The 22,596-nt window shown below is 54.4% G+C and overlaps 2 protein-coding genes across 2 annotated transcripts; one reads left to right on the plus strand and one right to left on the minus strand.

The window, feature by feature from the left end:
* Positions 1-131: 131 nt before the first annotated feature.
* On the plus strand, positions 132-11,777 carry DNAJB11 (DnaJ heat shock protein family (Hsp40) member B11). Its single transcript, XM_082287802.1, has 10 exons — positions 132-267; positions 540-696; positions 3,469-3,566; positions 4,465-4,597; positions 5,526-5,668; positions 6,258-6,340; positions 6,857-6,914; positions 7,410-7,521; positions 8,062-8,221; positions 11,385-11,777. The coding sequence occupies exons 1-10, from the start codon at positions 200-202 to the stop codon at positions 11,447-11,449; spliced, it is 1,077 nt and encodes a 358-aa protein (XP_082143928.1). The 5' UTR covers positions 132-199; the 3' UTR covers positions 11,450-11,777.
* A 6,134-nt stretch (positions 11,778-17,911) lies between these two features.
* On the minus strand, positions 17,912-20,437 carry PROCR (protein C receptor). Its single transcript, XM_082288348.1, has 4 exons — positions 20,305-20,437; positions 19,962-20,198; positions 18,581-18,847; positions 17,912-18,499 (listed from the first exon to the last, which is right to left on the minus strand). The coding sequence occupies exons 1-4, from the start codon at positions 20,357-20,359 to the stop codon at positions 18,387-18,389; spliced, it is 672 nt and encodes a 223-aa protein (XP_082144474.1). The 5' UTR covers positions 20,360-20,437; the 3' UTR covers positions 17,912-18,386.
* Positions 20,438-22,596: the final 2,159 nt, after the last annotated feature.

Below are 22,596 nucleotides of genomic sequence, written 5' to 3' on the forward strand. Positions count from 1 at the left end.
CCGGCAGGCGATTGGCCGGCGGCGGTGAAGTGTGAGCAGCCCATTGGCTGGCGGCGCGCGGCGGCGCGCTCCCATTGGCTGGCGGGGAACACCCCGCGCTCCCATTGGCTGGCGGCGGCCGCCGGGGCCGGGGCGCTGCGGAGCTGCCCGGACGCGCCGCTCCCGCCGCTCCCCCTCAGCCGGCAGGGCCGGGCCCGCCATGGCCCCCGCCTGGATCGGCCGCCTCTGCCTCCTCCTGCTCTGCCTCTGCGGGGAGGCCGCCGCGGGGTGAGTGCACCCGGGCCTGGGGCGTTCCGCCTCAGCACCGGGCCTTCCCCCTACTCAGGGTCGGCGGCCGCGGCGCTGAGGGGACCCCGCTCCCTTCCCCTCATCGCTTTCCTCTCTCCTCTTTCCCCTCGCCCCTTTCCCTTCCCGTCTCCCTCCCATTGTCCTCACCCTCTCATTCCCCTCTCTCTCTCCTTCTCCCTCGTCCCCGCTCTCCTTCACCATCTCCCCATTCCCCTCTGCCTTCCCTCACCTTCTCTCTCCCCCCACGGCAGGAGAGACTTCTACAAAATCCTGGGAGTGTCCCGCGGCGCCTCCATCAAGGACATCAAGAAGGCCTATCGCAAACTGGCGCTGCAGCTCCATCCCGACAGGAACCCCGACGACCCCCGGGCACAGGAGAAGTTCCAGGACCTGGGCGCTGCCTACGAGGTGAGGCCGGGAGCTGGGAATGTCCTGCCCGGGCTGGGAAGGGTGGATGGGGCTCGTGATAAAACAGGCTGGAGCTTGGCCATTGAGACTCGTGAGGATTCATCCTGTAACGTTCAGGGCATGGGGAAAGGAGGTTTGTAGGGAACGTGGAGGCTCTTCCATAAGGTGCAGCTGGAATCCAGCCTTCTCCTGTTACCATGTCAAATTCCATCTTCCCCCGTTAATATATTGAATTCTATCCTACACCTTATATTATCACAGAATCCCAGGCTGGTTTAGGTTGGAAGGGACTTAAAGATGATCACATTCCATCCCCTTGCCGTGGGCAGGGACACCTTCCACATCCAATTCCCTTTGTTCCTTCTCATCAATCTCCATCCTCCCCCTATTACTGCACCAAATTCCATCCTGCCCCTGTTAGTACATCCAGTTCCAGACCCTCTCCCAGAGGAAAAACAAAGACAGAGGGGATACCAGGTTGCTTGGAGAGCTCCTCCTGCCAGAGGACAATGCAAACCTCAGCTCTCTCAGCCAGGAGGAAGCCAAGGCACCAGCTTAAAGTTGTTTGGAGTTTATTAGCAGTTCCTCAAGGGACAAGTGCAGGTGCAGCAGCTCCAAGTGTGCGTAGGGCCTGGCTGGGATTGAGCTGATGGGAAGTGGAAGGTGCTGGCCTTGGGCTTAGAGGATATTAAGAGAGGAAAGTAATTGTGGGTCACAGGAGGATTCCTGTTATTCCATGATAATGTTGTGGCATGCAAATGATGCCTCACACTAATAGCAGGGTGCATTAAATAAATCAAATCTAGATTATTGTCTTGGCCAAAGGTTGGAAGCCAAAGCCTGCTTTCCTTGGCTGTACATAACGCAGTGATGGAATGCAGGGTGTTTCTTCCATGATTCCTGTCCTCCTTCTGTCACTGTTGGACTCCATCTGCTCCTGCTCTCCCCTGTGCAGCAGAGAGGCCCTGAGGTGCTGAAAAATTCCATTAGCAAAACTTCCTAGCGGTGACTTGCTCTTTGTGGGGGAGGTTGGGGTCCTTTGGGAAGAATCCAGCTGCAGGGGAAAGGGTTTGTAGCCTGGCTCCTGCTTCCATCCCTGGTGCTCCTCAGGTATGCAAACATTCCTCAAATGAGGAAGTGAGAGAACCAGCTGGAGTTTATTTCTCTGTGTGGAGAAAGAAAGCTGTTGACTTCAGTTGTGTCTCAGAGCTGGGACCCTTTTTTAGGTCCGACTTAAATAAACTGGCTTAATTATTACAGGGAAAACGAATGTAAAGAAATTTTCTGTGGATAAAAATAATTCCCTGTCATTTGCAGCACCTCAGGATTGATGCATGTGGGGCTGTGAGCTTGGTGGTGCTTCTGTGAGCTGGCATCTTGTTGGCACTTCGTGCTGGGAAAGGATTTCTCTTCCTCTTCCTCAAGTTCCAGTTGATTTAAATCTTTGCCAGCAGTTGAGATTATTCTTTCTGTTTAAAAGCTGGGTGAAAAAATGGTTGTAAAATCAATCCAGAAATCCAGTATTGATGGGGGGGGGGGGGTGGGGTTTGGAGGAAGTTTTTGATGCCCTGTGTTTAGCCAGGACAGCTTGGGAATACTTCTGCTGAATTAGCTGTGGGTACAGCGAGTTGATTTGATTGTTTTGGGCAAAATGGAGCCAGAATTGGGTGTTCCTTATAACCTAAACCAGAATTTTCCTCACCATAAAGCCTCCTTTAACAGCACTGCTGCTCAGGGTCTGGGTAGCTGATTATGGCAAAGCTTTCTCCAAAAAATTGAGGGGAAAGTAGGTTAATGAACCTGCTCAGTCTCTTCATTTTCATGGGCTCTGTGATTCCAGCCCGGAGCAGCGTGGTCTGAATTCAGCTGTTTCAATTAGGAAGGAGATTGATCCCAGGGGAGGGAGCTGAGACTCTTCTGCAAGGATGGATTTGGGAGGAGTTTCCATGGGAATCTCAGGTGGCAAAGGGAGAGCTGAACCCTTAGCTTCTGGGTGAAAGTAGTGAAGTCAGTGCTGATTTTTTCCCTGTTGCTGGCATTTATCAGTGTTATAATTCCACAGAACCTCAGGATGGTCTGAGCTGGGAGGGACCTTAAAGCTCATCCAGTCCTCTGCCATGGGCAGGGACACCTTCCACTATCCCAGGAGGCTCCAAGCCCCATCCAGCCTTGCCTTGGACACTTCCAGGGATAGGGCAGCCACAGCTGCTCCAAACACCCCAAATTCGGCTTGTTTTCATCTTTTAGCTGCTTTTCCACCTGTTGAGTCACATCTCCACCTGTTCCCACTCCTGTCCAGCCTTCTGAAAGCCAACCTGGCAACTCTGGCCTTCCCAAATATGATCAATGGGAGAGGAAGGACAAGGGAAACTAAATGTGACCAGAGACTTCTGCATCTCTGAGGCAGGAAAGAGCAAAGATCAAAACTCAGGAAATAGAATCGATGCTTTACAGTCTTAGAAGTCATGGCTGAGACACAGGGGTGGTGGTATGTGATTATTTGTTCCAGCATGTCCTGCTTTGTAGGATTTGAGTTATTCCTTCTGTTTCTTTTTTAATATTTAAGATAAACTCAATGTTTACGTTTTCTGTGTTGCTCCTGCTTTTTTAATGACCGAAACGTGCTTATTTCAGGCTTCACTTTTCTAGACAGCACAGCAAGCAGGCTCCTGGAGTGTCCCCAGTGAAAAGTGCTGGGGGCCTTCAGAGCCTTGTCCAACACCTCCCCTCAGCTCCAGGTGAAAGCCTTTCCCACATCCCTGCCTTTTCCAGGTGCTGTCAGACGAGGAGAAGAGGAAGCAGTACGATGCCTACGGAGAAGAGGGCCTGAAGGATGGGCACCAGAGCTCCCACGGAGACATCTTCTCCCAGTAAGGAGGTTTAACCCCTTTGGGCTGTCCTACAGCTGCTGCTCTGATTCTGTGATGCTCAAGCACCCCTTTGACAGAGTTTTTACCTGGCCCAGAGTCGCTGATGTGCGAGTTGAGAATTTGAAGGAATACGTTTCCAGTGGGTATCCCACATGCAATTTCCAGTTTTGGTGTGCACCACTCCTTGCTGCAAGCAGGAGCCAGTGGAGACTTCCCACGTGGGCACCTCTGGGCACTGTGGGTGATTTTTCAGGTGCAGCACCTGCTTCAAACATGTGGAAACTTTCTCAGGTTAGCTGTGTGTGATTGGGCTTTAACCTGTTGTCACACATCACTTTGGGGACACTTCTCCTTCTGTGTTAACTTGCACAGCACCTGTAGAATTTGGAGCATTAAAAACCAAAGGCACTTGTACATTGCTTGGACAGAACCTGATTTTCTGCCCCTTTGGATAAATTTCCTAAAATAATTCCAGAAGTTGCTCAGCTCCTGTAATGCTGGGTGAGGACTTGCATTGCTGCTCTGCTCTGTTCTGAGGGACGATATGCAAGATTCCTAGAGTGTTTTCCTCATCCTTGTTGTCCTCAAACTACTGATAACCAGCTTGCTAGCAGTGACTTGCAGTGCTACTCAGAGTTTACACCTTTTGGTGGTGGCAGCTGAGCAGCAGTGCAGTGTGGAGAGGTCAGATTTCGAGTGTTCTGCTCCAAATCTCACTTTCCTTAGTGCAGAAAACTCTTCCAAAGTGGCTGCTTTGTTTGAAGGCTTTAGTTGTGTTCTGCAGGAGCAAAATGAGGTTCCTGGGTTTACTCTGGAGCTCTGAGGAGGCTGTTCTTTAGTGGAGTAGAAGCATTTGCCTAGAATTCCTTCCTGACCTAATCAATGTGCTTAACTCCAGCTTCTTTGGGGACTTTGGCTTCATGTTTGGAGGAAACCCTCGCCAGCAAGACAGGAATATTCCCCGAGGAAGTGACATCATCGTGGACCTGGAGGTCACCCTGGAGGAGGTGTATTCAGGAAACTTTGTAGAAGTAAGTTCACTTATCTCAGTGTTTCCAAGTGTTCCCAGGTTTGAGGTGCCTGACCAAAGCTCAGAATATCCTCTCCCCAAAAATGGAGCTGAAATAAATGCTCTTTTTCTGTGTCTGGCGGTGCAGGACGTTGTGGTGCTGTTTCCTGTAGTTTACTGAAGAAACCACACATTTATTCACCTTTTGCATCTGGCAGTGTCTCCATAAAGTGTGATAACACTGATTTATTGGCTGTCAGTCACCAGCTCAGCTTGATTAGTGCATCAGCCCAGTTGGAAGAGGTGGAAATTGTCCCTCTGTAGAATTTAGGGATATTTGAGGGGCTGTTCATAAGCTTCAAATTCACTTTGCAATTCTTGCAAAACCACGCTGAGGATTTTTCAGTCTCCTATGGCCAAACGTGTCACTGCAGGTTTCCAGATGATATAACTGAGAAGAGTATGTGGAAAATTATTATCTTCTTTTAAGCAAGCTCCATCTCTGGTGCTGACAATTCCTCCTGTCTGCACGTTGGCTTTCCACTGCCTGGTTTCATGTTGTGGCTGTTGGGGGAAGTCCACATAATTTCCCCCTTGTGTGGGACAAAGAAGTGTCATGACCAAAGCATGGGGTGTTCCATCCTGGTGTTACCTTTCCTGTGTGGAAAAGTGTGGAAAAGGAAAGAGAATGGCAAATAGTGGTGTCAGAAAGAGCTTTTCTGGTGTTTAATGTGTGGTCACAAGGTGAACACTTGTCAGTGTTTTGCTGAGGCCACATTTGGAGCTACTGTGGCAGCACCACACAACAACACGTCCCTGCCTGTAGCATGGGGCTGGAATGAGATGATCTTGAAGGTCCCTTCCAACCCAAACCATTCTCTGCTCAGAGGAATCCAGACCCTTGTAGAGACCCAGGAACGCTGGCATCAACCTGTCCCTCTTCCCTGCAGGTTGTCAGGAACAAGCCAGTGGCAAGACAGGCACCTGGCAAACGGAAATGCAACTGCAGGCAGGAGATGAGAACCACCCAGCTGGGGCCTGGGCGCTTCCAGATGACTCAGGAAGTTGTTTGTGACGAATGTCCCAATGTCAAGTGAGTTTGGTGCTCTTTTCCTGCTCCACAGAACCATAAATCCCGTGATTTTATGTAGTAATACAGGCGTGTTTATTCCAAAACCCACCTCTAGGTGGGGGAACGAGCCTGTATTCCCAGGGAGAACTGGGGACTTCGGGAAGGCTTAACCCCGGCTTCTCATTTCCAGGGAGCCACTCTTTATTCTTCCAGCAGAGACGGTCACCTCTGTTGGGTGTAGAGCTCCCCAATTTCCTCTGCCAGCCTTTTATTCTTTGCGCAGTCACACTGCAGTGGAAGTTCCCCAGCTAAATCTGAACGGGAAGCAAACAGCTGGGAGCAGCTGGATGTGGAATGCCATGCTGTAGTCACACACCCTGATGCTGACTGTCCATTTGGGAGCTTTTAACTTCACCTTCTCTACTCCCTGAGTCTCAGCTCACCCAAAAGGCAGCTCTGACCCACTAGGTTTGGATGTGAGCAAGGAGAGCACAGGTGTGAGCTTGTGGGGGTGTTCTCACCCCGGTAACACAAATGAAAAGTTGAGGTGAAGTTGGAATAAATAAATAAAGTTGAAAACTGAGTGCTGAGTTGCTCTTCCCACTTTCAGGCTGGTGAATGAGGAGCGGACGCTGGAGGTGGAGATAGAGCCAGGGGTGAGGGATGGCATGGAGTATCCCTTCATCGGGGAAGGTGAGTGTGCTCAGCTGTGAGCTGCTCCTCTTCCGTGGTTCTCTGGCACTGGCAGTGCCCAAGCCCCCCGTGTGGTTGGAAGTGCTGTGTCCTCTGCACGTGCTGAAATCCAGGAGTGTGTTCCTGAGTCGGGGTAACACAGTTCCTTAGCTGGGAGTGGGGACGTGCACAAAACCAGCTCGAAATCTGATGTTTCACATAACACTTGAGCAGGAGCATTTGTTCCAGGCTTGAGCACGTGAAGGCATCCCCTCTGCCCAAGGAGATGAAGCCCTTCAGTGACTGAAGGACATCATTAACATGCAGACAGCTCTTCCAGAACAGCAGAGGTGTGACCTTGCTGAGGCAACACTCAGAAAGTCCTAAGCTCTTGAAGCAGAATTTCGGTCATCCAAAGATCACTTAGTCGCTTTTTTTCCCTTTGGCTTGTGAGCTGCAAGTCTGTCACAGCCTGCTTGTCTCTCCTCTTGTTCCTAACTGTTTCCTTTAAATGAAGCTTTCCTTTCTCCCCCACAGGTGAGCCCCACGTGGATGGGGAGCCAGGAGATTTACGCTTCCGAATAAAAGTCCTTAAGTAAGTCTCTGGCCTAGTTAGGCTCTTGCTGGGCTAGGTGAAGCTTGCCCTTCAGCAGGGCAGGTGCAGGCCTGGCACTCAGGGCTGTGCAGGATGCTCAACCCTCATGGTGCTGGAGGAGCTGGATTTGATGCTGTTGAAAGTGGAATTATGAAAGTATCTTAATTTTTTTGGCTTGAATTCACCATGTGTGATTCAGATGAAATATCCCGTTTTTCCTAGCACACAATCTCCCTGTTGTAAGGAAATGCACTACTAAAAAGATTGCTGTGTGAGTCAGGGCTTCTTGCCACACCTCACCACTCAGTGTCCTAGAAATAGAAAAGGCGTTTATCAGTGCATATCTTACACAGGAAAATGAGGCTAAATTGGATTCATTCCTCACTTCCCTTCCTATTTATGATTTCTTCAAACTCCCAAACAGAAGGAAAGAAGCTCGAGGACCTGTTTCCCCTCTGGGGAAGGAGAAAAGTTCAATGGCTCTTCTTTCCCCAGGCACCCAGTGTTTGAAAGGAGAGGAGATGACTTGTACACAAACGTGACAATCTCGCTGGTCGAGGCACTGACAGGCTTTGAGATGGATATTGCCCACCTGGATGGGCACAAGGTGAGGCCCAGGGTGTTGTGTGTATCCCACATTCACCTGCAGCTCTGTGCTGAGGCTTGGCTTGCTCAGGGTCTGCTTATCTACAGAATTCCCTCTGCTGGAGCATTCCAGGCCAATTCCCAAGGAGCCAAAATGGGCTCTCTACGAGGGTTGCACAGTGTGTGTCTCACTTCCAGGCTGTCCCAGCAGTGGGTGGTGTTAGTCCTGGCACAAGTCCACTAAAAGTGCCTGGAGCCATGGGATATCGCTGGTTTTGGCAAGGAATCAATGCCAGGTTGAGCATTCCAGTGGGTTGGAAAGAGTGTTGGAGTGCTGGGGTGCACACACAGAACATGGACTGTCCAGGGAGGTGGTGGAGTCCCTATCCCTGGAGGTGTCCAAGGAACATCTGGATGTGGCCCTCAGTGTTCTGTTGTGGTTGATAAGGTGGGGATCAGTCATGGCTTGGACTCTGATCTTGGAAATCTTTCCCGACCCCAACGATCCTGGCATCCTGATCCTGTAACACTAATAATGTTCTCAAATTCCTTTTCTCCCCAGGTTCACATTGCCCGGGATAAAACCACAAAACCCGGTGCCAAACTGTGGAAGAAGGGAGAAGGTCTTCCAAACTTTGATAACAATAACATCAAAGGCTCCCTAATAATCACCTTCGACGTGGAGTTCCCCAAGGAGCAGCTGACGCCCGAGCAGCGGGAAGGTGCGTGTCCAGAGCCCACCTGAACCTGGCACAGCTCATCCAGGGGCTGGAGCAGTCAGGAGGGGCTGTGCTGTCCCTGTTCCCTTTGTCCAACATAACACAGTTGGCTGATGGCCTGTGATTAACTCCCACTTCCCTTGGAAGCAAGGAGGCTTGGCTGCCATGGTTGTGGCTGAGGTTGGGATGTGCTGCTGCTGGAATGTAGCTCTTGGCAAGTTTGCAGGTGCTTTGTTTCGGAGCTGCCCATCTGTTTGACCCCACAGCCTTGCTGGGCTTAGCCTCTGTCTGCTTTGCCTCGGCTGGAATGGGATCACAAAGAGTTTCCCAGCCCCTGCTGCTACTTTCTTGGAGGCAAGACTTGTGGAAATCCCTCTGCTGCCGAGGGTAAGGAATGTCACGCTGCGTCAGGAGGAGGGTTGTTCCTCCCCACAGCTCCTTCCACCCTCTAGGAGAGATCTGCTGCTCATCTTCAGTGCTCAGATGGAAACCTGATGAACCATGTAGGAATCCTGAAATGGCCAGGAGGGTAAATCCTGTACTCCTAGCTGGGAAATTCCTTGCTCCAGCAGCCTCTGCTGTGCCTCACAGCAGCTCCAGCTGCTCTGTGTCAGAGTAGGAATCAAGGGCCTCATCCTCTGTCACGGGACAAAGATATTGCTGGCATGTACAGTACAGCTCTTCAGGAAATCCCCATCCCCAGAGCTTCTCCCAGGGCTTCTTCTGAAGCCTGAATTCACTTCTTTTAGTGGATTTCCTGGACTCCTCAAGTTTGTAGTGGGAAGCCAAGCCCTGAGTGGGTTTTATTTCACCCTTGGCACTTGCCGCTGCCTTGGCCACACTGTGCCAGCTGCCGTGTGCAGTCCAGTTGGTGGCTGCAGCTCCAGACATCCTGTGGCTCTTCCTGCAGCTCTTTGGGCTGAGAGGTCTGCTCCTCTAGGCTGGGCTTAGAGTGAGGCTGGTTTGTGGGTTTATCTGGGCTTTCCCCCTTGTTCCACGAGTGTTGTGCAGGGCACAATGACCACGTCACTGTGAGCTCTCAGTCCAGGCTCTGCTTCCCTTCCAGAAGCTCCATCAGGCAACATCAGCTCTGAAACAGGTGTGAGGTTATTCCAGCTGTTGCTCTTGGCAGTTTAGAGGACACTGGGCAAGGAGCAGTGACAGAAACCTCCATGTTTTTGACAGAATTGCTCACACAGCCCTACGGATATCCGGGAACAAAAAGATGATGGCACTGGCATGAGTGTGTCCAGGCACAGGGCCTTGGGTGTTCCTCTCCCTCCTAAAGCAATTCCACATTTCCCAGGGGAAGGTGACTGGGTAGGCAGTCAGATGCCTTTCTGTGTGCTGGGTGTCTCCAAACATCCGTGATTTCAGGAGTTTTATGAGGGAATAGGTCTATCTCTGTGTGAGGCAGCAGTTCAGTGTACACATTGAATGGAAAACTGTAGGCTTCAGAATTCAAAACATCCCTTTTTCCCTTGTTGTTGGCAGTGGCCCTCATTTCTTATCTCCTGGCCACATGTCCATCTCCTGGGGCTGTCAGAAGATACTCTGGCTCTGAGTGCACCAGCCTGAGCTTTGGAGTCACAGAAATAATATCCCTTCTTTCCTGCACTGGGAATTGATTGCTGTTGGTCAGAGCTGCCTCTCCCTCTGTGCTGTAACCTGTCACTTTTTGTTGGTAGCAGCAGCATTTCAAAGGAAAAATTGACTTCAGGCTCCAGTAAAAGGTGCCTGAAGTGCAGTAGCACCAATTGTTAGGATTCCTGGTTGGAATTCCTGATTAAACCTCGGATTCGTGTTGAAATATCCTGTGCACTACTGAGGGTGTCCTTCAGGCAGCTGCCAGAGGTGTGGGAGCTGCCAGGAAATGAGGTGTGGGATGGTGCTAATCCCACTTTCTCCAGGGTTCCTGGAGCACACCTTTCTCCAGCTCCAGCCTTCCTTTCTAAGAACCACACATCCAGGAGCCACATCCTCTCACCCACCAGCTGGGAAGTGACTTGGAGCCTCCTCTGGGATGCAGGAGAGGAAGTGAATTTGCCTTGGAAAATGACCTGTTCCCAATAATGAGCAGTTCCTGGACAGGGGTTCATTTTGTCCTGGTGTTCCTGAAAAGAGTTCAGGAATCTCTGGCCATCAGGCAAGGAGCATGAGAAGTTCTTGCCTGGCAGAGAGACGTCCTGCTTCCAGTTACTACTTCCAAGACTGTTTTCCAGTATTTTAACACAGCTACTGTGACCCTTGTGCATCCCATCACTGGTTTTCAAGGACAGTAGAATGTGTAGCCAGAAAGGTTTAAGGATAGACAAGCAGGACAAGGGTTGCAGGGAGACAGACTGGGTTTTAGCAGGATTTCCTGAAGGGTTTGCATGCCTGAAAGGTTGGAATTTTCTTCTGTACAAGTAAATTGGTTGGTTTCATTACTGATAGTCGATCTAAACCTCCCCTGGAGCAACTTGAGGCCATTTCCTCTCCTGTCCCTGTTCCCTGGGAGCAGAGCCCGATCCCCCCGGCTGCCCCCTCCTGTCAGGGACTTGTGCAGAGCCACAAGGTCCCCCCTGAGCCTCCTTTGCTCCAGGCTGAGCCCCTTTCCCAGCTCCCTCAGCCTCTCCTGGGGCTCCAGCCCCTTCCCCAGCTCTGTTCCCTTCCCTGGACACACTCCAGCCCCTCCATGTCCTTCTTTTAGTGAAGCTTATTTGAAAGTTACCCACAGTGTTGGGAGTTTCCCTCTGGTTTGGGTCTTGTTTTGGGCTCAGTGGTTTCTGAGGCTGCTCTGAGCCGTATCCTGAGGGGTCCCAGGGCAGTGAGGAGTGACCAGGCTGAGTTCATCAGAGGGGACTCCCTCTCTAATCTCTGGAAAAACAGTGACACATCCATCCTTGCCACTCTGCTTCCTCTGCTCCTTGTGGACTTGCCCTTTAAGCAGCAGTGGAGACCTGCCAGCCCTGCCCTGTCGTGCTGACCCCAGGAGATGAGCTATTATGGATTTAAGGGCTGACTCACCCTTTTAGCCTGTTTGGTAAGAACTTGATACCGACAGATCCTTGAACTGCCAGTTCCTGGGAAGGCTCAGGATTTCAGGAATGGGGAAGAAGCGTTGGAAAAGTCATCCTGACATCTTTGCTGTGCTCTGCATGTGACATTCTCCCTTCCCTTGCAGGTCTCAAGCAGCTGTTGAAGCAAGGATCAGTGCAGAAGGTCTACAATGGATTGCAGGGATATTGATGTGAGGAAAACTTGGACTTCCCTGGAAATGCAAAGTCAGATTTGTTCACGGTCTTTTCTCCTGCCCACTGTAGAAGGGGGAAGAGGGAGGGGGGAGATGGTTGAAGTTTAGCTCATTTTTGGTTTGTAAATTATGGAAGTGCTCAGAGTTTGGGGAAATACTTTTTCAGGACATAACTGGTGCTGCCTATCATGTTCCACGTCCTGGAACAACAGAGATTCCTTGAGCAGGAAAACATAGATGGGGAAAAGGAGTTTTAAATTCCACACAGATTGGAATTTCTGGTTTTTAAATATATTTTGATGTGACTTTTCTTGGCCATCTCAACCTATTTTCATAGCTGCTCCTGCTTTTTACGTCCTTCGTGTAAATTTCTTCCAAATTCCTGTTGTTTTGGGGTGATATTTTTAATCCCAGCCCTTCCTCCCCTTTCTTCCCCTCTGAGTTCAGAGTCTGGTTTTGGGGCAGGAATATTGATGCTGTTGGGAGTGCACTGGGCTGTGTTAGGCCCCACAACTGGTTGGGAAAAGAGTCTCTCAAGGCCTCTGTGGGCTCTCTTAACTACCAAGTCCCAAAAGTCAACGCTTGGTTTGAAATTTGAAGTTGCACCAGCTTAGCAAAGACTCCTTGGTCATGGTGGAATTTGGGAATGGCTCCTCATGGCCTTGGTTGTCCCTCGTTGCCCCCACATGGAACCAGTCTGGAAAAGCTCCCTCCCCTCCTGCGCTCTGTCCTCCGTGAGGACGGGTGAGGCTGATGGGAATAAAGTGTTTGTTGGAGTTGGAATGGCAAAACCTCCCTGGTGATGTGTTTCTGGGACAGACCTGGGCTTCCCTGTGCCAGGCAGCAACAGAAATCATGGCATCAGTAAGGTTGGAAAAGCCCTCTGAGGTTGAGTCCAACCATTCCCCCAGCACTGCCAAGGCCACCACTGCCCCCCATCCCCAGGTGCCACATCCACATGTCTGTCAAACCCCTCTGGGAATGGGGACTCCAGTGCTGCCCTGGGCAGCTGTGCCAGGGCTGGACAGCCCTTTTAGGGAAGGAATTTTCTGTCAGATCCAGTCTAAACCTCCCGTGGAGCAACTCGAGGCCATTTCCTCTTGTCCTGTCGCTTGTTTCCCTGCAAGAAGAGGCCAACCCCACCTGGCTCCACTCTCCTTCCAGTTCCTTCAGGGATCTTGGGGGCTGTAAAGTGGGATCCTTGCAGCTTCTCCCTACCCCATTCCCTATTTGGGAAGTGGATGGGCTCTGGTTTGCCTACAGGGAAGTGTTTGCTGGGGAGCAGCAGATGCAGCCTCAAGGTGGTTTTGTTTTCAGTTTATTCCCTGTTTTCCTTCCTTGGGAGCTGGAAGCAGCTCAAGGTGGGCACAGCCCCTGTGTCCGTGGTGCCCTCAGTCCAGCAAGTCCCACCCACCCCTGCAGCTCCAGTGGGAGTGACGCAGGGGAAGCAGCAGCCCCGGGAAGATTTCCTGTTGGATCCTGTGTACATTTGCCTTGGCAGAGCACAGCAGGGGCTTGGGGAGCAGCTGAAACAAACCTGCAATGCCAAACCCTTGCTCTCTGCTGCTCCTCAGGATCCCTAAGGATAACGTGGTAATCCCAGCTGAGGCTGCTCCCTCTGCCTACCATGCCCAGTCTTTGCTGGGTGCTGCAGGCAACTCTGCCTCTGCTCCCTCTTAGTTCAAGTTCCTAGGAAACCTCAGATTCCAAAGAAATTCCTTCCCGTATCCCTGTGCGTGGGGCTGTTTCCTCTTACTCCAGCTCCTTGCAACCCTGCTCACCTGTAGCAATAAACCCAAAAAGCCAGGATTTCACCCCTAAATTCCAAGTTCTGCAGGGGAAGGTGTAACCCCCAGCAGCAGCCAACAGGTTTATTTTGGGCCCGAGTCCTTGTTCCCACTGCTGCTTTTCCTTTCTCTGCTAATTCCTTTCCTTCCTGTGGTTTGTTTTTCTTGAATTGTGGGACTGGACTCTTTGGAGAACACAACAATGGCTGCAGAGCCCCGGCTTGCACAGCAGCAGGGAGATAAACAGGAAAAAAGCCCCAAATTCCAACCAAGTCTCCCTGCTTCCTTCCACCCTTTTCCCCCTGCTGTGGGGTGTGTTTTGGAGCCAGCACCCAACGCCTTTCCCACCTCCACACAAAGCTTCCAGGGCTTCCATGCTTTTGCCCAGCAGCAACAGCAGTGTTTGCTCAAACATTCCCACTGGTTTTGCTTCTGGCCCACTCACGCTGTGCTTTTTCTACAGTCATGGGGAAATATTTGTCCCCCAAGAGCTGGGGGTGTGGAGGATGCTCGGTGTCCTTCTCTGGTGACACAGAGCTGGTGGGAGCCAGTCATGGCACACATGGACTCCTCTATCCATAGAAATGCTTCCCACAAGGTTTAGGTGTTCGCATCTTGGTCTGGCACCAAAATGTAATCCTGACCGTGAACCTCCAGACTGGGAATTCTGTAATGCACAGCTTGAATTTCCAGTCCTTTCTAAGCAGCACCATTCCCAAACTGGAACAAATAAACCCAAATTTCCTGTGCCTCTTTTAACCTAAATCCTTGGAACAGAGGGGATTGTGAGGGTTCAGATGTAGGCATGCTGTTCAGTTCTTCTAGGAAAACACTCCTCCTCGGAATGCACTTCCAGATGTCCATGCTGCTTTGGGAAGGCCTGGAAATGGGGTCCTGGTTTATTCCTGAAGGGAAATGGTTTCCAGCACCTGCAGGAGCTGCCTGTGTTCCTTCAGGGCCTCAGCACAGGCTGGCTTTTAGATGTCATCACCTCCACCAGCGCTGCGTTCCCACCCTTTGGCTGGATCCCTCCCGTCCCAGGGGAGGGGAAGGAGCAGATGGGATGAGGATTCCATAGCAGGTTGATGACAGGAGGGAGTACAGGGCTCAGATCCACGTTTCCATCGTGCCCTGCAGCCTTGTCTGTGTCTTCTGTCCCTCCACAGCCTGGGCTGGCTGCGCCCAGAGCCACATTCCCCATCCCAGACTGGAGGGTGACGTTTTGGGGCTGCTCCAAGGAGTTTCAGCCCTTGGTATGGGGGTCTTGGGAAGGAGGGCTTTGCTCCCAATGGCTTCAGTCACACCAAAGGCTGCTCCCAACTCTGGGAAGTGGGTGGAAGTGTTCCCAAAGAGCCATTTTTCCAGGGAAACTTCTCTGCAAGCGCAGTGTAAGCAAGCATAGGTTTTTCCACAGAAAAATCATGTTTTTTCATGTCCTTATCTCTGTCGAACCTTTCTGCCTCGGGGCTGAGCAGTGGAGGAAGGAGGGGGAAGGGGCTGGTGCCAGGAGAAGGCTGCTCTGAGCACACGTGGGTTTGGAGTGGGCCTCCAGCTGGGAAGGGAAGGTGAGGGGATGATTCCTCGCTGGAATCCTTCCTGTGATTCCCAGCCAGCAGCCCCCATCGCTGCTTGCCTGCACTGCAGGAGCTCCGGAGGGGTCCCCAGGGAGAGGGCAGCCCTCTGGGGCAGGGCAGAGGTGTGGGATGGGTGGTACCTGCTGCCTTCATCCTGCCTGCCCTGTATCCCTGCTCCTGGCCTGCAGCCAGCTCTCTCCTCCCGTTTCCTGCAGCTGACCTGGAAGGTGAGCAGGAAGGGAAGAGGGCAGCGCTGAGCACCGACCACCCTGCGAGGAGGGAGTGGCCAGCACGGCCCTTCTCTGTGCTGGGAGGCTTTTCCAGGGAGCTGCTTGCTTCCATGTGGGAGCAGGAGGCTGCTAGGAAGCAGATCCCAGCCTCCATCTCGAAAAAAAGCGGATCCCCTCAGCCCAGTGTAGCCCCTGGGGTTAACAAGTGTGTCCCAAAGGCAGGAATTAAAACATCTGGGGCTGTGACCTCCGGGAATTTGGAAGGACGGGGTTTGTTTAGTCCTGAAAAGCCACAATGACACCAGTGCAGGCTCCGAGTGCGTAAGAGGTGTTTACAGGGATAATTCCACTTCCTTCCAGATGGATCCCATCAGCCCCACTTTTTTTTCCCCCTCCCACCCCAGCAGGCACCAGAGCCCATCACTGGTTTTGGGCAGCTCCTGGAGCCATCCAGCCCTTTGTCCTGGGGCACAGCAGCTCCCAAAGGACATGGATGGAGATGTCAACCTTCCAGAGGGAGATGATGTCCAAAAGGGAACAGGGTGACCTGCCCACCCCATCCAAGTTCCCCATGGCATGGGGGCGAAGGGCTGGTTCCTGGCACACGGGCATTGCCTCACTGGAATGAGGATTGAGGCTTGGGCATCTTATCTCAGCCCCCTTACCCAAGACAGCGATAGGGGAGTGGGCTGAGGGAAACCATGCGTGGAGAACAAAGCCTTGCCCGGCAATCCCTGCAGATAACCGGGATGGGAGTTGGTTGAAGCTGCCAGAGGTTTCCTGCAGAACCCAAAAATCCTCTGAGGAGAAAATGAAAACCACCCCTCACTGATGGGATATGCACTGGCTCCTGTCCCGAGCTGTGATCCGGGGTGGAAGAGTGGCCAAACTTGGGAAGGGATGAGCCACGAGTGTGGCTGCCGGCTGCCAGGAAGCTGCTCCGTGTCAGAGCAGTGGTGGAACGGGAGCCCAGCTCCCAGTTCTGGGGCAGCCGGGCCACGTGTCCCCACCTGCCACACCCAGCCAGGCCTCGGTGGCCCCGCCATGAGGCACTTGAGGATTTTGGGGTGAGAAGAGAAATGTTGGGGCAACAAATGGTGATGTTTGGGATGAGGAAGAGAAATTTTGAGGCTACGACCTGCTGGAGGTGGATGTTGCCACCAGAACCCTTCTGCTGTTGGCCAGCACGTCCAGGTCAGAGTTGGTCACTGCCAGGGATGTGCCTTGGGATGGAGGTGCCAGGTTTGGGGGTGTTGCCTATGGACACCGATGGAGATGAGGCTATTCCTCGGGGTCCTGCACTTTTGGGAGATCTTCACTGCCCCAGCCCCTCGTGGAAACTCGAGAGCAGCAGCAGAGTCAGCTCCGTTCTGGAGCGTTCTCCAGACACAGGGGGGCTTGAGGGTAGGAAAAGGGCTTTTCCAGAGCTGCTTGAGGTGGAGAAGCTCAGACTTGCTCCTCTGTCCAAAAGATGACACATTTCTGCAGCAAAAAGCAAAACAAGCTCCGCTGTTCCAGGCCTCCCCCCAGTGTCTCCCGCCTGGCTCTGTCCTGGGTGCCATCCCCGCTCCATCGCGGCCTTGGGGATCCCACAGCATCCACGCTCACCCATCCCAGCCGGAGCAAGGGGCTGCACCCCAGGGAAGGGGGACTGGCAATGGGAATCACTCCAGGTCTTGGGGAGCACGGTGCAACATCTGCAGGTAGCAGAGATGCCCCAAGTCCGAAAGCCAAAGCAGAGCCGGGAATGCAGCGGTTTCTCCCGGCTGGAAGGGATTGAATCCCTTTGTGGGGAGCAAATGCAGCACATGGGACCTTCAGCACTGCCCTGGTGTCCCCAGCACTGCCCTGGTGTCCCTGGGTGCCGGCAGCAGGGACACTGAGCACTCGGCCCACAGCACAGCTCCTGCCAAGGGCGCTGCTTCGAGGGCCGAGCGATGACGTTCCCGTGCCTCATCCGTGTTGTTTTGGATTCTCCGGCCTCTCAGAGCCCGCCAAGGGTGGGGAGCGCCCCGGCCCCTGCCCCAGGAGCCCGGGGGTGGCTGGGGGCCAGGGTGATGAGATGTGGGCTTTGGAGACCTCCTCCTCCATCCCTCCAAGAGGACAACCCCTAAGGTCATCTTCCCATCCCTTCTGTCCCTCGTCTCTTTTCCCATCTTCCCTCATCCCACCCTGTCTTGCTCGCAGGGTGTTTAGAAAGGAAAGAGCTGGAAGCTAATCCAGGAAAACCTCTCTCCTGTGCTGTCCCCCACCAGCTCCTGGCTCATCCCCAGCCCTTCCTGCCGCCACAGGAGTGGAGATGAGCGGGAGAGCTCAAAATGCCCTTCTGGGTGAGAGGGAAACGTGGCCAAGAGTTTCTATCAATGCAATCAAAGTTTAAACAGTCAAAGAGTTTTTAGCTCAGATTTGGACTGTGGAAAAGTGAAACTGTCCCCTCACAGCTGTGTGTGCTTGACCTCAGCGTCTCACACCAAGCGAGGAAATGAAAAATGTTGGGAAAATGACTTAACTGAGCCAAAGCAAAGCTGGGAGAAGGTTGGAGTGAGCTCAGGAGGTGCAAAACCCTCCCAAAAACATCACCAGTGTCTTTCCAGAGGCCTGGAAAACTTAGCACACAACCCAAGGTCTGGCACAGGGGCTGGCAACACCAACGAGCCCACCCAGCACCAGCAGCCGTGATCCAGGATGGATCCACAGCCCCACATCGGTGCTGCCGAGGGGAATGAGAGCAGCCAGAGGTGTGGTGGGAGCTGATGGGTGGTTTTATTACACAAGGTGTGACATCCTCCCTCCATCCCCACTGGAACAGGGATAAATGAGGGTTTAACAGCATCCTTTTAACCATTCCATGGCTGTTTCTCCGGCTGCTTTCCCCCCCATGTCCCTCCCCACCATTTTTCCATCCGTGCCCAGTGTTTCTGTGTGGTCTCAGTGCATTGCCCGGCGTGGGGACCATCCACAGGGCTGGGGGCTGCTGGAGGGGTCAGTGCAGCTGGGACAGGACTGGGAAGCCACTGGTGTCCTTGGAGAGCAAAGCCTGTGGCACTGGGAACGTGCATCCCTCAGGAGGGATGGCCTTGGTCCCTGCCTCCACGGGGGATGATGGATCCATCCTCTGTCTCTATGCAGGAATGATGGATCCAGGCCCTGCCTCCCCAGGAGGCTGGTGATGGTGGATCCACGGAGAGTTGCTGGATCCTTGGGAAGATGATGGATCCATCCCCTGACTCCACGGGGAGATGATGGGTCTGTCCCCCGCCTCCGCAGGGTGCTGATGGATGCACAGGAAGATGACGGGTCCGTCCCCTCTGTCCATGGGGTGACATGGGCCAGCTGCCCACGCTAGCAGCTCCCTCCTGTGCACAGGAAGATGCCCAGGGCCATGCCCAGCAGGCCGAGGCTCCCCAGGATCAGCCCCAGCACCAGTGGAGCGCGCGATCGGCCGCTGACTTTTCCTGCAAGAGGCGAGAGGGACGCAGGTGACGACTGGGCCACGCCACCGCGTCCCTGTCCCCCGCCCCGGCCCCACCACGGACCTGTCCTGGCGCTCTGAGCCTGCAGGATGCTGACACAGGTGGTGTTGAGGAAATACTGCAGGTCCTGGGTGGTTATGGGGTATTTCATCAGCTGTGCCTGGGCGAAGGCGGCCACCGGGAGCTCGCCGGGCCAGCGCCGCTCCCAGGTGGCGTTGGGGACGTGGAAGCTGAGGAACGCTGTCCTGTTGAGGGTCACCTCGTAGAAGCTCTGGGCTGTGCCGTTGGGGAAGAGGCGGCAGCCGAGGTGGCAGCACAGGTGCTGGGTGACTGCGGGGACAGAGGGAGGGGACAGGGTCACCACACTCCCACCCTCAGCGCCCCGTGGCCCTCACTGGGCACTGAGTTCGCACAGCCTCAGCCTCGCACCACCCAACCCTCCCGCAGCTTTGCTTCTCCTCGGTTTGGTCATGGCAGTGACTTTTCCAGAGGCCGGGATTATTTTCCCTCCTTTATCTCGGCACAGCACAGCTCCGGTTTTACAGAGAGGGAGGGTTTGGGCACAGAGCTGCTCGTGGCTCTCGCGGATGGAGCACAGGGACACCAGCAGGGGTGGGGTGGGTCATGCCAGAGACCCTGTGGTGACACTGGGCTCCCCAAGGGTATAGGAATGTGGGGCTGGGGCAAATCTGAGGAAAGGAAAGGAAAGGAAAGGAAAGGAAAGGAAAGGAAAGGAAAGGAAAGGAAAGGAAAGGAAAGGAAAGGAAAGGAAAGGAAAGGAAAGGAAAGGAAAGGAAAGGAAAGGAAAGGAAAGGAAAGGAAAGGAAAGGAAAGGAAAGGAAAGGAAAGGAAAGGAAAGGAAAGGAAAGGAAAGGAAAGGAAAGGAAAGGAAAGGAAAGGAAAGGAAAGGAAAGGAAAGGAAAGGAAAGGGGAAAGAGGAAAGAGGAAAGAGGAAAGAGGAAAGAGGAAAGGACACCCCGGGCAGGAGCAGCAGAGGTGACAGGGTTAATGGAGCGGAGCAGGCAGGAGCATGAAGCCGTCGCCAGCAGCGTCCCACAGCTCCCACAAGCTGCGGGATGCAGGCAGGGAGCAGCCAGAAAGTGAGCAGGATGCAGGCAGGGTGCAAGTGGGGTCCAGGTGGGATGCAGGCAGAGCACAGGCAGGGAGCAGGCAGGGTGCGGGTGGGATACAGGCAGGGAGCAGACAGGGTTCCTCCCCAGCCCTTTTCCTGAGGAGCAGCAACAGGTTGAGCATCATCCCGTTCCCAGGGTAAGAAATTCCCGGCTCCACAGAAGGGCTCCCTTTGCCACAGAGTGGTTTTGCACATGCCCATGTGCCCATCCCTTCACCCATCTGTCCCTGGAGAGCCACCCCCGTGCCCCGGCAGCGCGGGAGAGGCTCCCCTTCCCCGGGGGCCCGCCCCTGTCCCCCGGGTACCACTCACAGTTGGTCGGTCTCTCCATGTGGAAAAGCTTCACCAGCTGCCTGAAGTTCTTCAGGTAGGTGATCACATCGTTCCGCCGCCGGGCCCAGGCGTCCGGAGGCTCCAGCGGGAGCACCTGGGTGACATTCTGCTCGTCCAGGAGGTGGCTGAGCTCCCCGTTCAGGCTGGCGTTCCCCCGGAACATGGCATTGCCCCTGTAGACGCGGGTCAGCTGGAGCATGGTGAAGGCGAGCGGGGCTGCGGGAGACGCGGGACATCACCGACCGCCCGTCACCCGCCGTGAGCCCCGTGTGCCCCCAGGCCGCCCCCAGCATCCCCGACCACCGCCGTGTCCCTGCCTCACCCGCCTCCTCCGCCCCGCAGCCCAGGGCCCCGCAGAGCAGCAGCAGCAGCAGCATCGTGGGGACGGGCACCGCGCTGGCGACGCGCTGGTGGCCCCACGGCTGGCCCGGCACGGAGTTCAGCGTGGGCACCGCGCTGGCGACGCGCTGGTAGCCCCACGGTTGGTCCATGGGATGTTAAAGAGGGCCGGGTAGGTGGGGCTGTGGGAGGAGGAGAGCGGGACTCCGGCCAGGTCTCTCCCATTTCCTTAACCCGAGCCACCCGCACCCCTTCCCTGCCGGATATGCCGGGCCCCGCGGCGCCTGAGGATGCAGGATGAGGCTCCGAGCTCCCCCGGCACAGATGGAACTGGGCGAGCAGCCAGCACCTGACTCAGTTACCCCATGCCATGGCTGGGCAGAGCCCCGTGCCACTCCCCTGGGGGATGTGGGAGACCAGGGGGACACTGTGATGGGGACCATTCCCAGGGAATGGGGAGGATTGGAGGGAGCAGCCTCGCAGCACCGCGCTGCACCCACCTGGTGTGGAGAGGGCACCCAGCAGCAACAGGACCTCCCTCCCTGGAAAGGGGTGACACTCTGGGTAGCTGAGCTGGGCAGTGGGGGTGAGAAATCCATGGCAGGGCTTCCTCCACAGGTTTGTTTTTTAATTACACCTAAAATAATTATAAATTAAAAATCTTAAAATGCGAAATTTCTAATAAAAGCTCCAGCTCATCTCATTGGCAGAGCATGGCACAGCCTGGGGTGGCACATAATGGCATCCCACAGCCTGCTATGGCATGGAATACTGTCATGGAATGGTTTTGAGTGGGAAGGGACCTGAAAGCCCATCTCATTCCACCCCTCCCATGGGCAGGGACACCTTCCACTGTACCAGGCTGCTCCAAGCCCTGTCCAACCTGGCCTTGGATACTTCCAGGGATGGGGCAGCCACAGCTTCTCTGGGCACCCTGTGCCAGGGCCTCCACACCCCCACAGGGAAGAATTCCTTCCCAATATCCCATCTAACCCTGCCCTCTGTCACTTTGAAGCCATTCCCCTCTGTCCAAGCCCTTGTAAATAGTCTCTTCTCCAGCTTCCTGGTGATCCCTTCAGGCCCTGCAAAGCCACAGTGAGGTCACCCCAGAGCTTCTCCTCTCCAGGCTGAACAATCCCAGCTCTCCCAGCCTTTCCTCCCAGCAGAGCTGCTCCATCCCTCTGCTCATCCTGGAGCCTCCTCTGGGCTCTCTCCAGCAGCTCCACGTCCTCCCTGTGCTGGGCCCCAGGGCTGGGGCAGCTCTGCAGGTGGGGTCTCACCTGAGGGAGCAGAGGGGCAGAATCCCAATCCCTTTCCTGCTGCCCTCACTGGGGTTCAGCCCAGCACAGGGGGGTTTCTGGGATGGGCCATGGCCAGCCCTCACCAGCTGCACCCCCAAGTCCTTCTCCAGGGGCTGCTCCATCTGCTCATCCCCAGCCTGGATTGATCCCGGGAGTTGCCTCGACCCAGGGGCAGCAGCAGCACTTGGTGCTCTTAAACCTCATGAGATTCCCATGGGTCACTTCTGGAGCTCTGGGTGGCCCCTCCAGGGAGTGCCACTCCCCCTCAGCCTGGTGGCACCTGCAAACCTGCTGAGGGTGCCTCGAGCCCTCTGGCTGTGGCACTGATGCCGATATTGAATATCACTGGTCCCACTGCGGACCCCTGGGACACCACTGGGCACTGATGGCCATCGGGAGTGGCCCTGAGCCACTGCCCCTCTGGATGTGACCATCCAGCCAATTCCTTATCCATCTAACAGTCCATCCACGGAATCCAGCTCTCTCCAATGCAGAGAGAAGGATGTTGGGTGGGATTGTGTCCAGGCTTGACAGAAATCCGGATAACTGACATCCATAATCCCTCCCTTGTGCACTGAGGGAGTCACCCCAGCAGAGGCGGCCAGCGGGCTGGTCAGGGGGACTTGCCCTTGGTGCAGCCGTGCTGGCTGTCCCGAATCACCTCCTGTCCTCAGCAGAGCTTCCAGGAGGGTCTGCCCGCTGATCTTCCCAGGCACAGAGGGGAGGCTGACGGGCCGGTAGGTCCGGTTCCCAGGCTCCTCCTTTCCTCCCTTTTTAAAGATGGGGACAAGGACTCCTTTTTTTCCCAGTCACCTGGGACTTGACCGGACAGCCAGGACCTTTCAAATATCCTTGCGAGCGGCTGTCCAGCTCCATCAGCCAATTCCTCCAGGACTCTGGGATGGACACCACGCAGGATGGCGCGCTCCGGGATGGCGGGGCATGTGCCCACTGGCCGGCACGATATGGCACAC

The sequence above is a fragment of the Coloeus monedula genome (assembly GCF_965178545.1).
Source record: "Coloeus monedula genome assembly, chromosome: 10".
NCBI classification, from domain to species: Eukaryota; Metazoa; Chordata; class Aves; order Passeriformes; family Corvidae; genus Coloeus; species Coloeus monedula.